General features: G+C 32.2%; 2 protein-coding genes across 2 annotated transcripts; both read right to left on the bottom strand.

The window, feature by feature from the left end:
- Positions 1 to 3,634: 3,634 nt before the first annotated feature.
- On the bottom strand, positions 3,635 to 6,883 carry LOC146952868 (early nodulin-93-like). The gene is made up of 4 exons (XM_085706849.1): positions 6,447 to 6,883; positions 5,326 to 5,387; positions 4,488 to 4,563; positions 3,635 to 3,954 (listed from the first exon to the last, which is right to left on the bottom strand). Exons 1-4 carry the CDS (start codon positions 6,556 to 6,558, stop codon positions 3,842 to 3,844), a joined length of 363 nt encoding a protein of 120 aa, XP_085562975.1. The 5' UTR covers positions 6,559 to 6,883; the 3' UTR covers positions 3,635 to 3,841.
- A 1,175-nt stretch (positions 6,884 to 8,058) lies between these two features.
- Positions 8,059 to 13,526, bottom strand: SIGC (RNApolymerase sigma-subunit C). Its single transcript, XM_085706843.1, has 7 exons — positions 13,270 to 13,526; positions 12,266 to 12,432; positions 11,495 to 12,022; positions 11,180 to 11,410; positions 9,732 to 9,872; positions 9,443 to 9,625; positions 8,059 to 8,480 (listed from the first exon to the last, which is right to left on the bottom strand). Exons 1-7 carry the CDS (start codon positions 13,394 to 13,396, stop codon positions 8,196 to 8,198), a joined length of 1,662 nt encoding a protein of 553 aa, XP_085562969.1. The 5' UTR covers positions 13,397 to 13,526; the 3' UTR covers positions 8,059 to 8,195.
- Positions 13,527 to 15,434: the final 1,908 nt, after the last annotated feature.

Genomic DNA, 15,434 nt, shown 5'->3' with positions numbered 1-15,434 from the left:
TGAAAGTATGAGGTAATGAAAAATGAAAGATGGATAAGATTGACGGAGGTGGGTCAGTTGCAGACATGAAGAGTCTGACAAATCAAAAAAATAAAATAAATGTTTTAACAAGTAGAAGTGTAGAACCGGTCAGCAGGTAAGTTATAAAAAAATATAGGTAACGTGGCATGCTACAAGTGGGTGTAAATTCTCGTGTACGGGTGCGGGGCGGGGGTGGGTGCGGGGCGGGTGCGAGTATCCCCCGTCCCCGTCCCCGCCCCCGCATTAAACCTGCGGGTTTTCCCCGGACCCAGTTAATTCGGCTTTTCCCCGTTAAAATCGGGGCGGGGGCGGGGGGGACCCGGCGGGTGCGGGTTGTTTTGCCATGTCTAGTTAGGAATAAGCAACAAAATTGGCTTTGGATTGGAACGATTTGGATGAAGAATGCATTCTGTTCCTGTATTTGTGAACTGGATTGGATGGAAGAACGCGTGACAGCTGAATCATGAATTTGGACCATTTTTGGGACTTTTATCAAATAACATAATAAATGAAAAATAAATAATAATTTAGAAGAAAATGAAATATGCAGACTTGACCTTTGTACTTACCTAAAAAGTAATAAAATAAAATTAATAAAAAGAAATGATGACTAAATTAAAAAACTAAAGTTATAATTAATTAATAAAAAAACAAATTAAAAGATGGAAATAAAAATTAAGAAAAAAGAAAGAGAAGTGGGCCCGACTCGGAACAAAAATATGAGGTATTTTAAAATACCTCTCTGCCGAAATTTTCACCGAAATGTCTGGGACTGATCAGGGTCACGTGACGCGTGTCAGTGGGACCTTAGGTCAAAAATTGGGGTATGACATGCATTTATTATTATTTTTTCTTAAATATACCCATAATTAATATTACTTGTTTGTCTTGGAATATGAAAAGTCAAATTAAATATACATACTACAACGTTAAATACAATTTAGTAAAATCCATACACAAACTAGACTCGGTAATTGCACTACTAACTTTTCTTAATATGTGTGAAATTAATCAGGGGGCTTATAACAAAGAACGAAGGAGAAGTATATGTAGAGATTGGTGTTCGAACTTGAATTTCCCACTTATCCGTCTTTAAAGGTGAAATACTAGTCAGTATGCTACTTGACAAAAAAATCATATATTAAGACTGCATGTACAATCGTCAAAATAAAGAACGATACATGCATATAAATCTAATTTCCAGAAGAAGAAAAAAATCTATCAAACCTTAATAAATGCATGCTTAATTAATTAGAGAAAAGATAAAAACACAATTAATATATTATTTATTTTAAATTAAAAAAATCATTTTGACTATTAGATAAATCATACATAGTTGATTTTCTCTCATTCTCATAGATTCCACATGACTTTGATGTCTCACATTTCAATCACAAACAATGGCACCAACTACTTGCAGGAACCACCAATATACTTTGCATACAATCATGAGTTATGCTTGTCATATGAGAATAAATATTATAGATGTTAGATACACAAAGTGATTGTAAATTTTAATTCTTGTTACATTCATGTATTATGTATCTATTATCCATCAAAATACTTGATTTTTTTAGAAATAATTGCGTAACATTTTCTAACGTTCTATTATTTTATGGACAAACTATAAATTATATCATCAAAAAAATTATCTCTCATTTATTTTTATCTTCTTGTATTTTCTTATTTTTCTCTTATTTTTGCACAAATACATAAAATAAAAGAGGCGTGTTTACGAACACGTGAATACTAAAAAGAGGATCTATATATCTAGTGTATTAAAGTTTTGGGTTAAGATACAATGTTTAAAAATGAGGATTGTCATATGGTGCGACAAAACAAAGCACAACTGACACATGAATCATGCGGACAATGATATCCTATTTTTGAAATAAATATTAAAATAAATTACAATCTTATATCATTTCCAACTACAAACATGCATTCGTTGTTGTTCTTTGTTGTGTAATCGTATGAACAAGATTTTCCCTTTAAAAATTTATATATTGTTTGGTTACCTTTGATCCAATGTTATGATTTATTTGATCTTCTAAAAATTTATATTTTTTCAAATTGATTCAAAAAAATCTTCATTCCTAAAGAAGCCTTGAGGTTCATATCTAGCAATTTCATCATTTTTACTAAAATAAAATTATTGCATTTCTACCGACTAATAAATGTAAGATTATCCTGACAAAAAATTGTGATTGGCTATTGTTTCCTTCTCTACAAATGTCGCAAACTTTAAATCAATCACTTTATTTTAAAAGTTCTGACACGATAAGAAATGATAAAAAAAATTAAGTAAAAAAAGTCATTCTATATGCTTAGATATCATGTCATCTATTAAAATATCAAGTATAACTAATGTTATATGTGATACTAAACTTGACATTGCTATTTGCCCGTACAGTCATAGTTTGTATTATTCGCGTGTTTTATCGCTTTAATCGATCGTCTGTTTCAGTTTTATTGAAAGACGAGTCCACAATTTTTCATTAGGTAAAACATAAAAAGGTACGAAATTAAAAAAGTGTAAACAACAAGTAAAAGTCTTTCACCAATTTAGATAAGGTGTTGCAATTAACAGTAAAATAGAACAGTGTATATCGATAATGGTTGTAGGCGACACTTATCATTTTAAAAAAAGAATCAAGAAACAAGTCATATTATCTTCATTTTTTAGGCATTATAAACAATGTTGAAGACATAGAATCAAGAATCTTGACTCAAGAGCTGATACAAATAATGAACCTTGTTGCATAGTTTTGAGATTTTCAATCAGCATCAGACAAAGAGTACTTTGTTTGATGACTTTACTCCTCTAAAGTGAATGAATATTAATGTAAAATAACCTTTGACTTAACACACATTCCTAAGTACGTGTAATATCAATTGATGTATTGGTAGTATTGGCAATAATCGATATTATCGATTTACATTGTCTAAAGTGAGTTGATCACTTCGTTTTCTATAAATTAGTTAGTTTTATTTTACTAATTTTCTATATATTCTTCTGTTCCAAGTAGCCTTATAGATAGCTCCATCTTACGAGAGTTCAAAAATAAGTAAATTAACTGAGATTGTTATATGAAAAATTGTATAGGATTTCTAACTTATCTTTGAAGTTGAATATTTTGACTGAGATTGTTATATGAAAAATTGTATAGGATTTCTAGCTTATCTTTGAAGTTGATTATTTTGATTACTTTTAATTATATCCAATTTCTATATTTTGTTTAAAGTTGTTGATGTGGTTTTCACCTCATTATGACATTGACATTGAAATTTTATTTGTTAAAATTATCATTAAAATTATGTTTGATTGGCAGATTTGGTCTCTTTCAAGTTCTTTTATTAGTTTAATGTATGGTTAAAATTATGTTTGAATTGTTCTTTCATAATCAAAGATATAACAATCGTTAGGTGGAGCTATCCGTTTGATAATCAAAAAATAAAAATAATCTAACTTCAAAGATAAGCTAAAATTTTAAATGAAAGAAAGAACAAATCTCAGGTAAACAAGCTATAACCACCAAGAACACCAAAGTTGAGATGTGATAGAAAATTAAACAAATGGTACATCAACTATAAATAAAACAAGCTAGATCAATTCCACAAAATCCTCTTTATAAAGCCACTCCACTAATTACTGGAGTAGCAATTCCAAATATAACTGTTACACAACAAGAAAATATTATTTTATTTAAGAATATACACTTTCAAATCCACGAGACAGACCCAGAAAGCAAAGTCGTACAGGTTGAATACTACAAGTAGTACAATCATTCACCAAGACCAGCAACGAGTAAAGCAGCTTCTAAGATGAAACCGTGTCACGATGGTGTCTCAGAGAATTTTCAAGCTGCGCATTTTTTCTCGCACATTCCAAGATAGTTTTATCAGCAGTGATGAAATATGCTGCAATCGATGCTGTTCACCAACCAACAACCAGTGTAAATAATGCATTCAAACACTTTGCAAAAAGAGTCAAACTGAATGGAATTTATTATTTTTTGAAAGAAAAAAAAGGGTGAATAATAACATATATATAAATATAAATTAAAGTACAAAAGGTACTTCAATACATATACACCGAAGCAACAAAGAAGAAAACTGAATGCAGCGAAAACAAAGGAAGCATAGGAGCCCGAAAAATGGTTTGCTCCTTACAAAGCAAGGAAGACTGAAGGGAAAATAGAAAGTTAAGATTTTAATTTGGAGTGGATCAACTGCAAAAGATGAGCCACATTCATACTTCAATGAATTTTGAAAAGTTGAGAATTTTAGATATAAGAATTTGTTAATGTGCTGGTATCCTGATTTATTGTTTCTTGCTTCTTAGCTAATTTACAAATAACCATGCTTAAATTACCATTCAAAAGATTTATTTTTCTTCATACAAAAGATAATAGAATGTCTCTCTTAAATCAAATTGTTTTGTTATTTTTCAGTTGAGATCATACCAGCAGATATGATAAGTGCCTGAGCGGTATAATTGAGGTTTGCCTTTGCCCATGGAATCATGCGAACAGCAGCCAACTGCAAAATTTGAAGACCTTAACATCAAATAAAATTAAAACTCATGAAGGGGCACAAAATGACCCAGTGTTATTTTCAACAATAACCCATTATCATCCACAAACATCGGAGGGTTACACTTTTCATATTTCTTAATCATACTTTTAATTGGGTTTCAGAAGCTGGTAACACTAAAAGAGGTTTCAGAAGGTGAATTGTTCTTCAACACAAACCAGGATGTTCAATCTTATAAGATCGGTTTTGAGTACTACGTTCGGGTAAAATAGTGATAGGAACTTGGTCTTATTAAAGAACAAGGAAAATACCCTTGATTACAACACTACAGAGCTTTAAGAATCTACACCTCTAAATGCCTAAGGGACACAACTCTCTTAATTGAAAATGTTGTTTGTCACGAACACCATATGATTGGTCAATTTCACAGCTATAATTTTTTGTTCTCTATCAAACATCACGTTGGAAATTTGTCCACTCTTAAAAAACATGTAACAAGAGGTAATTGCTACTTGATGCCTGTTGGTGGTGTAAAATTGCATCCCGTAAAAAACCAATGTCTTAAAGAGCCCTGAAAGACATTCTTTCACCAATTATGCAGACATGGACACCAATAAGCAGAAGAAATACATGGATTTCTATTATAAGTGAAAGATGCATCCATGAAACTGCATAACATTGTTCAAATGAAATTGATTTAAAATTGAAAAAAAAAACACATTGCGCAGTATCTTTATTAGCAAGTCTCCGGAAAGAAAAATTACTTACTGTTGGTACAGTACTGACAACGCATGCAACGGCGGCTGCCTTGAATCCAGCACGCACACCTTCTGCATATCAAGAAAAGGCTAAAGCGTAAGGATATATAATTCATATTTCTCATGATATCAGGCACCCTTTGACAGCATATCATAACAATGTTAGATAACATGTGGTATATGACCTGCTCTATTGATAAAAATGAAAATCTAGGAGACAGAAATAAAGACAATTATTTGGTGTATGACCAATTATGAAGCACCAACGCAAACATGGACACCATACGCGACCATAGCAATAATTTGAGAAAATGAAAGTAATTGAATGTAACCACAAGTGTCGGTGTCGTGTTGGACACGCGTCGTGTTGGACACCGGACACACCTTCAATCTGAAGTGTTGGTGCTACATAGCCCATGGAAAACATGCATTACCTTAAGCTAGTCCAATAAAGTTTAACATTGATTTTGCCAAACAGCGGAAAAGTAAAATAATAGTTCTATATCACCATTCAAGAATTATTTTCCAACAGGAACAAAAGGGAATGATATCATATTAGACTCCATTGTTTTTCTTCGAATTTGGGTTCTAGGCCTAACACAACTCCAAAAGCTAGCTCAAGAAATACAAGTGGTTCAATAATATTCATATGTTAAACTCTAACACAACTCCAAAAGCTAGCTCATGAAATACAAGTGGTTCAATAATATTCATAATCACCCAAATCCTAACCAAAAAAATTCAGAATGTTGGCTCGCTCAAGCAACAAAACCACATGGATTGGCTCGCTGGTGTAGGCTTGTGACCTTAGAGCGTACTCCTGTTAAGGTCTCAGGTTCGAATCAGCCAACTTATGTGGGCTAGTCCCTATAGAGCTTTGCTCTGGGTGGGGTTGATCCCTAGATTAGTTGATTAGTTGGTTCTTGGACCGGATACCGAACAGAAAAAATCATCAACCAACAAATACCTCTAACCATAATCATCAACTAATAAATTCATAATCAAACATAAAACAAAATTAAGCAACATAATGCATGACCCACATAATAAATAACATTTTAATTAAACAAAAACAAAAAACTTGTGAAATACTAGTAAGTAAGAAAGAAAGAGAATGAAAATGTAAAATACCATTAGTACATTTTTTGGTTCTCAAAATCTTCCTCTCTTCATCAGGAGAAGCAATAATAAATGAATTTCTTTTGGAAACCCAAGCATCTCTAAGTTCTGAAGGAATACCCATTTTTTCTTTTTGTTATTGTTGATAAAACTTTGAATCGATGAAGCTTTATTCGTAAGTAGCGGGTAATATAATGGGATTAAAAATTGTTTCTATTAGCCGACAACGATGGAGAAAACAAAATTGAATTTGGTGTGAAAATGAATGATTGAAGGTATCAATCGGTGGAGCTTGTAATGTTTTTATTCTTCGTTCAAGTTTGGCAGCAATTTTCATGGAATTGCGGTGACGATATTGGTTTGGGCTATGATTATCAGTGTTCTAATTAAAGCCCATTATAAATTTAATGTTCGATTTTAGTTTAGCTTAGTTTAATTAATGAGAAATGTAAACCATACCTCCCATTTATATTTGGATTTAATTCATATACACACATAACTTCTACTTTTACATTGTTAATCAATAATAAAATTGTTAGATCGTTAAAAATGTTTTTTTTACCAAGATCATTAGAAATGTTGACTTTTATTATAATTGTTGTTAAAGTCATGATTAGTTGTGATATGTTGATAGTATAAAACTTTGTACACCTATGAAAAATATATTTGTATACCTTCACAAGCTTTGTATAAATTCATATCCATATCTTTGGGAACTGAAATATTGTAGACCTCAAAAATAGGTTGATTCATTTGGTAAGGATTCAACTCAAATTTCACAATGATCTGAGTTCAAATCTCATTTCGAATATGAGAATCTCGTTTGTGAATGATATGTGTATTTAATTTAATCAACTAAACTATTTTAAATTTAGGTTTAACTAAAAACAACTTGATAAATAAACACATATGGATCAACACATAAATTTTTAACTTTCACTATAAAATCATTTTCATTTTTTCTCGTAAGCGTAAGACAATTAGTATACAATTTCCCCCCTATTTTTCAGGCAGAATAAGTTGGACTTAAGATAGATTAAGTGAGTAAAAGGTTACAAATTCACTAAGTTTACACAAATTTATCATGAGTATGACATCAAGTAGCCGATTCTAAAGATTCAATAAGACTTGGTTGTTGTTGAGTATGACATCAGGTAATCTATGATTCAATAAAATACCGGGACGAATCTTAAAAGAATTCAAATTATTTTGCCAAAGAACACAAACAACCCCCCACCAGTCTGAAAATCATTTATTCTCAAGGCCACAAGATAAATATAATATCATGCAATTTCACAAATGATTAATTAAGAAAAAACCATTTGAGAAAATCCAAGTTTAAATCCTAAATGGACCGATCCTTAACTAATATTTAACTTATCTTCCGACCAAACTTCGAATTACAAGGACTCATTTCTCCTGAGAACTCATGCTTTTGGACAAAAAAAAAATACAATTTCACAATGACCACACAAGAAACAAGAAGATCAACAACATTGTTAAGACTCTCTTCTATCTTTCATTTGGAGATAGATATATAAAATAAAATAATATTATTTTTAAATATCTGTGTTATGAAGTGTTGCACTGGTAACAACTGATAACGTTTTTCAAACTAGAAAACTGTAAAAAAATAACTTTATTTCATACACAGTGCATTCAATAAACTTTGGACTAAGAGTTTGTACACATCCCTCATAATCCCCATATACAGATGAAAATAGATGTCACTGAAGCTTATCAAAAAAAACCAATGATAAACTACAGATCCAAATAATAATTCAACTTTGAGATGTTTGTTTCATTCTTTAATTTTGTGAGAGCTTTTTTCTCTATTTTCCTTATCCATTCTTTGCTAACTTTGAAAATCCTCCCTATATATTCAAGAGACTTGGGTTGATGATCATCAGTAAGGCCGAATCGTAGGATTAGTATCTGCCTTTCCCTTGAGTCCAAGCTTTGGAGGATATCATGTATATCTTTCTTAATGTGCTGTTTCATGACAGTCTCTTCAGGACTCTCTATCGACAAATCGGGCATATGACCCTGCAGAATGAATGTCATGAAAAACAATTTATACTAGATAAAAATAATTTTAGGATGATTATTCCTGAGTCTCACAAATCACAATGAAACATTCATGCTTACTCTAAGAGGCATGAATATACCAACATACATGGTCATAAAAACACCGAGGGAAAAAAGAAAGTACGTGTTGTCCTCATGGACACATGATGGTTTAAATAGAAATGTTATTTGAACTTGAACATCAGTTTTGGACTACAAAATTCGACAAATCTTTAAATGGTTAACACGGTTTTTACACATGGTTAACGAAGTGTTAGATTTGGTTGATAGATATATCAGGTGTAACTTATTAACCATTTACAGAACTTTATTAACCACAATTTGAAATGTGATCAACTTTGATTTTCAAGTTTTCAAATCTCCATGTAGTTGGAACGCCTGAAATCGTTAGTAATGTTCAAATTTGTGGTTAATTGGTTAATTAAGTTCAGTTAATGGTTAATGAGTTATCCAATCTTGATATACCCATTAACTACTCATTAAACTACGTTGATCAGGTTGTGAAGTGCATTGACCATTTAAAAATTTGTTGAATTTTGTTGTCCCAAATTGTTGTTTAAAATGGCCTTTCTGATGTTTACAAGACATCATGTTTGTTTCTATTATTTAACTCTCATTTTGAGAAATGCTAACAGCAAATTCTTTTCAACACCCTGTTTTTTTGGTTGACATTCATACAAGTCTTTCCAAATTTATGTAGTCGTATCTATTTTAATTTCAAATTTTCAATCAATAGTAAGAAATATGTTTGGAATAGTGTGTTTTCAACACTGCTTTCTCAATTTAGGAGTTTACATATTTGGTTTCTTCTTCAATAACAAAAATGACAATTTTTTAAATAAAATTACTAGTCGGACCACAACATAACAGAAAAAGAAGAAGTAACAATGGGGCAAACATGGGAAAAATAGTAGTCTTACCATGTATTCAATGCCGCGATACATTGAAGAAACTGTTCTTAGACAATGGCTAGCTGACATGATTTTGTCCAGTGAAAGACCTGTCATCTTTGCAATTTCAAGATCATTGGGATATTTCATGGTTGTATTTTTCAAGACCTTCCGTGCTTTCTGGATCTGACTTATTGCCTTGTTCATCGACCACTAAAAAGAGTAATGAAAAGAAAAATAACGCAAAGATCAAATTCATGGTCGTTCTTGTATTAAATTTCTACTAAGAAACAACCTCCTAAGCAAAAGAGGAACATACAGGAACAGTGATTCCTCGAGCATATTTCGCCACCATTCTTGACATTGATTTCCTTATCCAGTACTGCACATAGGTTGAGAATCGGTATCCTCTTGTACTGTCAAATCGCTCTGCTCCTTGGAGAACACCTATATATCCTACCTATGAAATGTGAAGAGAATAACATACAGGTTATTAAGGAGCATTCATGTATATGTGGATTGTTAAATTTTATTGCTACATTTCTACTTACTGTCAACATGAAAACATTGATCAAACCATTAATGATGGAAACACTCTACAATTTTCGATTGTCCTTTCCTGCTATAAAGTATTTACAAAATGCTCTGTCTTCGAAAGGATAAAGCAACAAAGTAAACCACAAGTGAAGTTAACCTAAGGCCATAAGTGATGCAGACAACAAAATTACCAACATCGTCATAAGCAACTGTTGCATGTCGTTTTGGGTGAAAAGGGCTCATATATTATGATGTTTCTGCCAAGAACCTTGACTATGTCTTACCTTTTCATGTTAATCTCTTTCATGTAGACTATATAGGCAAATATACTGCCGGATACCGAGTTTCCAAAAATATTGTCCAATTATACACCCTTGAATCTTTCAAATCACCTTGAGTGAACAGAGTTTAAAATCATGTGTAACTTCCCCACGGCCCCGACCTCATGTTTAAAATTTAAAACTCCTTATATTCCTTGAAGATTACAAAAATACTGAAACTGTTAAAAATTTAGTTAAAAGTAATTATGGAGAGTCATATGCCACGCCGATGATCATTTTCCTCGCTAATCATTCTCTATTTTCGCAGTTTATCCACAGAAAACAATGTTTCCCACGATAGTTGAGAATACAAAGTTATAAACTTCTGTGCATGTCGGTGAGATCTGCTTGATCTATCATGAAAAGGGGGAAAACAAGAATATGTAGTGCTTGTTTCTGAAATTCTAGGTCAAAACTTGCAGGTGCACCGAAATTTATTTTTAGATGAAAACTTAACATTTGTTTGGATACACGGTGGCGTTGGCTTTTCTCGCGTCCCTAGACAATTTGAACGTGAATTCATAGAAGCTAGTAGTTGTAGAGTTTATGGAACGTGCGGCAATACCGTGATTTTCCTATTTGCCAAACAAACACTTAATGGAGGTAAAAGTTTAATTTACCTTGTGTCATGAACTCTATCTATGAACTGATATGATCAATCAACTAATATCCTTCCATCTCATACACAAACATATATCTTGAATGATTTACAGTTATTTTGACAAAACTTTCATTGTTAAGTCCATAAAATATCCATTGTTAATCGCAAAACTCAGGTTCTTGTGATAATTTACAAGAATGAATGATGAATGAGCGAACACAGATAAAAATCCAAATAGAAACTCCTCCACAATAATATATAGAAAATGTCAAACAAAAAAATTTACGCACAATGACAATTAGAAAATACCTGAAGCAAATCTTCCAAAGCTATTCCCATACCCCTGTATTTTCTAGCAAAGTATAGAACTAAGGAACGAGTACTGCGTATCAACTCATCTCTACAATAATAGCCATGATACAGTTGCTGTTGTAGCACCTTTTCGTCAACTCCAGATGCTTCTGCCCAGCTACTCAAGCTTACCACTTGCTTTGTATCCTCTTCTATAGCTGTTCTAATTTTCTCTAATTCTGCTAGAACCTGGAGTAGTACAAAACTTTAATATTTGCGTAATTTACAAGCATGGTACCGAATAACTCGATATTTTATTGACGATAAACTAACCTTTACACCTTTTGACATTTCCACCTCCCTTTGAGCAATCACCGCTCTTTTATTTTTAGTATTTGATGCTCTTTTTGCAAAAGAAGCCGGTGAAGAACGTAATGGATCTTCTTGATTATCGTCTAAAGGCAAGGATCGAGAGGAAGGTGCTATGGAAACAGATCCTCTCTTTCTTCTTCTATTTTCCTTTCTCTTGCTAGAATGGACAATAACTTTACCTGTATAGTCATCTACTTTGTGGTTTCTCTTATTCTCTTCAACTTGTTCAAGAACTTTGTGAGTGCAGTTTGATATGCATGAGGTTCCGAAAGATGTTGTTAGACAAACATTGAACAACTCAAGAGCTCCAAGCTTTTCTAGTTGCATTATAATATTCTTTTCCAACCTCAATGCTTCCGAATCAGCAAAAGTTTCTTCTAAAACACCAAGGTTCTCCATTAACAAACCGAAATGTGATTCCTCAAAAGGTAACTGCGTGTTATCTGTCATTTCATGCACACTACTAAGCGACCTCTTTCCTTTATTTACCTGAAAAACAAATATTTTTAAGATTTTTCCCCCAATTTTAGCTATCAACATAAAAACAAATTGTATTCATTCTTCTAAATATAAGGTCTGTGACTGCGACATCAAGTTTTTGATGTCTCTGCCACTGTGATTTTGGCAGCATCAGGCCACATTTGACAGCGATTCTCTGCAATAGCAAAGATCGTGATGTGTCTGCAATTTAAAACCATGATTGTATACAAAGCAAAGGATTATGTTGAACACCTTTGGTAGTTCTCCTCCTTGCAATAAATCTTTTTCCGGAGCCTCCAATGCTGATGATGAAAATGCAAATGTCTTTCGAAAATCTTTCTGCAAAGTTTCTCCTTCCTCATAAATTGTTGAAAGCAAAGACAACCTCACAGGGTTGAATAAAGTTTCCCTGCCTCCAGCTACGTCACATTTAAACCCAAAATTCAAAGTGAAAAAAAGAAAAAGAAATAGCATCATAATACTTAAGAGAATGACACACATTAACATTAATAAACTCGATAATTTTAACTATGGTATCCTTCTTCTAACTGGAAATCACATTCCAAGACACACACACACACTAAGAAGCATATATATTTTCATATATTAAGGTTCCTGGGGGAATCGGTTTGACAATCCGGAGTTCAGTTTGGAGGTAAGTAAAGTTTGGTCAAAGATTGTTAGCAAGGGTTCGAACTCGGATACTCTTGATCAATTCGAACTAAGAAATATACATAGAAATTGAATATGTAAATTAAAAATATAATTCAGAACTTGACACAATTATAAACTTATGAACTTAACAGGGTAAAGATTTTTGACACTAATTCAATCATAATGGTTGGATTTGGATCACTAAATATATCTGGAATTTAATTAGTATACCCCGTCCCCGTCAGAGTACAATTATTTTACACATGGATACAATGATGTGTTGCTACTTGCTACGTCAATTAATGAATATGACAACCCGTGCGTTTAGACGTGATCAGTGGATGCGTGTAAAATAATTGTACCCTGACTGACATAGCATACTAATTAAACTCATATATCATACAATTGATTGTCGGTGATGGATTGCCAGTGCATCAAAATTTAGTATATGTTGAAATGATTGTATGCACTTTATAAACAAAACTGTTACTACAATATCATTACTCTAAGTAAAGGAGGGAAGGAATTATAATTAGCAAAATAAAATAGGAATTAATAATAGTATTAATTAATATAATACAAAAAGGAAGAAAAGAGCTAACCAGAAGATGAAGATGAAGATGAAGAGGTAAAGATATGTGAATGAGTGAAGAAAGGAGAAGAGTGGTGAAGAGGGACAGTACTATATCTGAGTTTAGTGTTTAGTCTAAAACCAAAGCAGAGACCCATAATTTTATTCTATGTTCCATGAAAGGGTTGTGCAAAGTTTGGGGAAAGGAATTAATGTTGTCACATAAAAAGTTAAGGATAAATGTTGCTGTTGTCACAACCACCACCAGTTCTTCATCTCCCTTGCAATGGTTCAAAATATTTTCTACACTTTTCTTTTTATTTTTTTATTTTCATTTTTCAGATAAAAAATATGGCTCAATAGTTAGTTGGGCTATTACATTAAATTTTGGGGATATTGTTTGCACCACATTATTTTTTATACACACCCTTCTCTTTATTTTTGTGTATTTATTATTTTCTACCCTTTCTAAAAGCTATCACTCCATTTCAAAATATATGTCGCATTTTTACGGTGTGTATTATTTACATAACTTACTTTGATCCTATTTTTTAACTTATATATAAATACAAATGGTAGCATGTAAGATGTCGTTTGATTTTTTTTTAGATAAATATTTTCAAGATATTAAATTTTTATAATTTTTTACTATAGATAATTAAATATATCAACAATCTAAGTTGTGTCTTGTCGTGTGTGAAATGGTTGATTATGACTTCTATTTTGAAACTCAAGGAGTAACTTTGAAATTGACTCGGCTCCCTTTTGGTCATCACTCATCATCATTTCTTGCAGGCATCTGATACATTGTTAGTTGGTCAATCAAAATCAAACAGTTTAGTTGGTCAATAAACATATGACTTTAAAGTTTTTGGATAAGAGTGTGGTTTGGCGTCTCTCCCACTTATGTTATTGTCATGACCCAAATGTGGGTACTCTTCCGGACTCTCTTCATTGACCCAACACCTTCTAGACCCCTTTTTCATGCGAGATTCGTCAAAAAAAATTACAGTAGCTAAAGGTAAATCCATGTAGGGCTATCCTTTTTTTTTTTTTGAGCAAATGTAGGGCTATCCTTGGCATTTAAAACATCACGAACAGTTTGCAAATGTCGTGTTGACATTTTTTGTGGTATTTTTTTTTCACAAAATTTTTCTATTGCATTATTAGAAGACTTCCATATATTGATTAAAATTGAAAAGGAACTTCTATTACACTGCAAATTTTCGTGCATTGTGCAAAAGTGTGTTACCAAATAACTATTACACTGTTAACATGGACGGATCAACTTATAATAAATTGGGGGCGGCTTGCCCCCACAACCTTATTTGTTTTCTTTATTAACAATTTGATAATTTTATTTTTATTATATTAAGATCAACTCTAGTTGTAACCAAAAAAAAAGTAGGTTGTAACCAAAAAAAAAAAAAAAAAGAGCAACTCTAGTGGTTATATTTTGATATGAGTACGCAAGCATGTAATTAAAAAGGAGAGTCTTTTGTTTGTTTTCATTGGAGTTCGATAACTTGTAATCACCGTACTCTTGTGAAGCAACTCTTCTTAGCCTTTTATCGATGTTTTTTCTCTAGTAAAAAAGGTAAAAAGATGAACGAGTGCAACCAAAGGTAAACAAAACATTAATATATTTGATGAGATGTAGAACCTATTATAAATTTTAAGATGATGTGATTCAATGAGATCTGCAAAAATATCTTTTGATAGAGTTCACCATTGGAGTATGAATGAATGAATGTGTCTGAGGTTCATTCATTCATACTACATTATACATTTCCTTTGCAAGAGTGTTTTTGCTTTTTTTTTTTTAATATTAAGTAAAGTATAATATATTGTATTGTATTATACCGAATAACATCAAAGCATTAGGGGATAATGGCCGACGACTGTCCCCCTTCTAACTCCGTCTCTGTCAAGGGGTGAATGAAGTTGGGATCGACATGCATTTTGTACTTAAGGTCATTTGGAAGCCGGTGAATGATATGATATTGTCAAGTTTAATGGTTAACGAATGAGAAATTGTTGGATAATATAATAGTGTTGACCAGAAAATGATTTATGGCACAGTCAAAGGGGGTCACTGCCTCTTATACCAATGATTTGTTGACTCTCTTGATTGTCCTTCAAGATAGTAGTAGCATTGCAATAGTTTTGTGGGGTGTTTGTTTCCTTATATCTTTT

The sequence above is a fragment of the Medicago sativa genome, chromosome 1 (genome assembly GCF_051527215.1).
Source record: "Medicago sativa cultivar Bolivia chromosome 1, Bolivia_mono, whole genome shotgun sequence".
Taxonomy (NCBI): domain Eukaryota; kingdom Viridiplantae; phylum Streptophyta; class Magnoliopsida; order Fabales; family Fabaceae; genus Medicago; species Medicago sativa.
Note: the sequence above shows the minus strand (reverse complement) of the source record. Positions and strands in the feature narration are given on the sequence as shown.

Excerpts from the sequence above, each read along its gene's own strand:
- LOC146952868 (XM_085706849.1), bottom strand. The coding sequence starts at position 6,558 with ATGGGTATTCCTTCAGAACTTAGAGATGCTTGGGTTTCCAAAAGAAAT. Across the intron at positions 5,388-6,446 it reads AACCAAAAAATGTACTAATG|AAGGTGTGCGTGCTGGATTC; the intron begins GTATTTTACATT and ends CTTGATATGCAG. Across the intron at positions 4,564-5,325 it reads TTGTCAGTACTGTACCAACA|TTGGCTGCTGTTCGCATGAT; the intron begins GTAAGTAATTTT and ends CAAATTTTGCAG.
- SIGC (XM_085706843.1), bottom strand. The coding sequence starts at position 13,396 with ATGGGTCTCTGCTTTGGTTTTAGACTAAACACTAAACTCAGATATAGT. Across the intron at positions 12,023-12,265 it reads AAGGAGGAGAACTACCAAAG|GTAAATAAAGGAAAGAGGTC; the intron begins GTGTTCAACATA and ends TTTGTTTTTCAG. Across the intron at positions 9,873-11,179 it reads CTTTGGAAGATTTGCTTCAG|GTAGGATATATAGGTGTTCT; the intron begins GTATTTTCTAAT and ends CACATTTCATAG.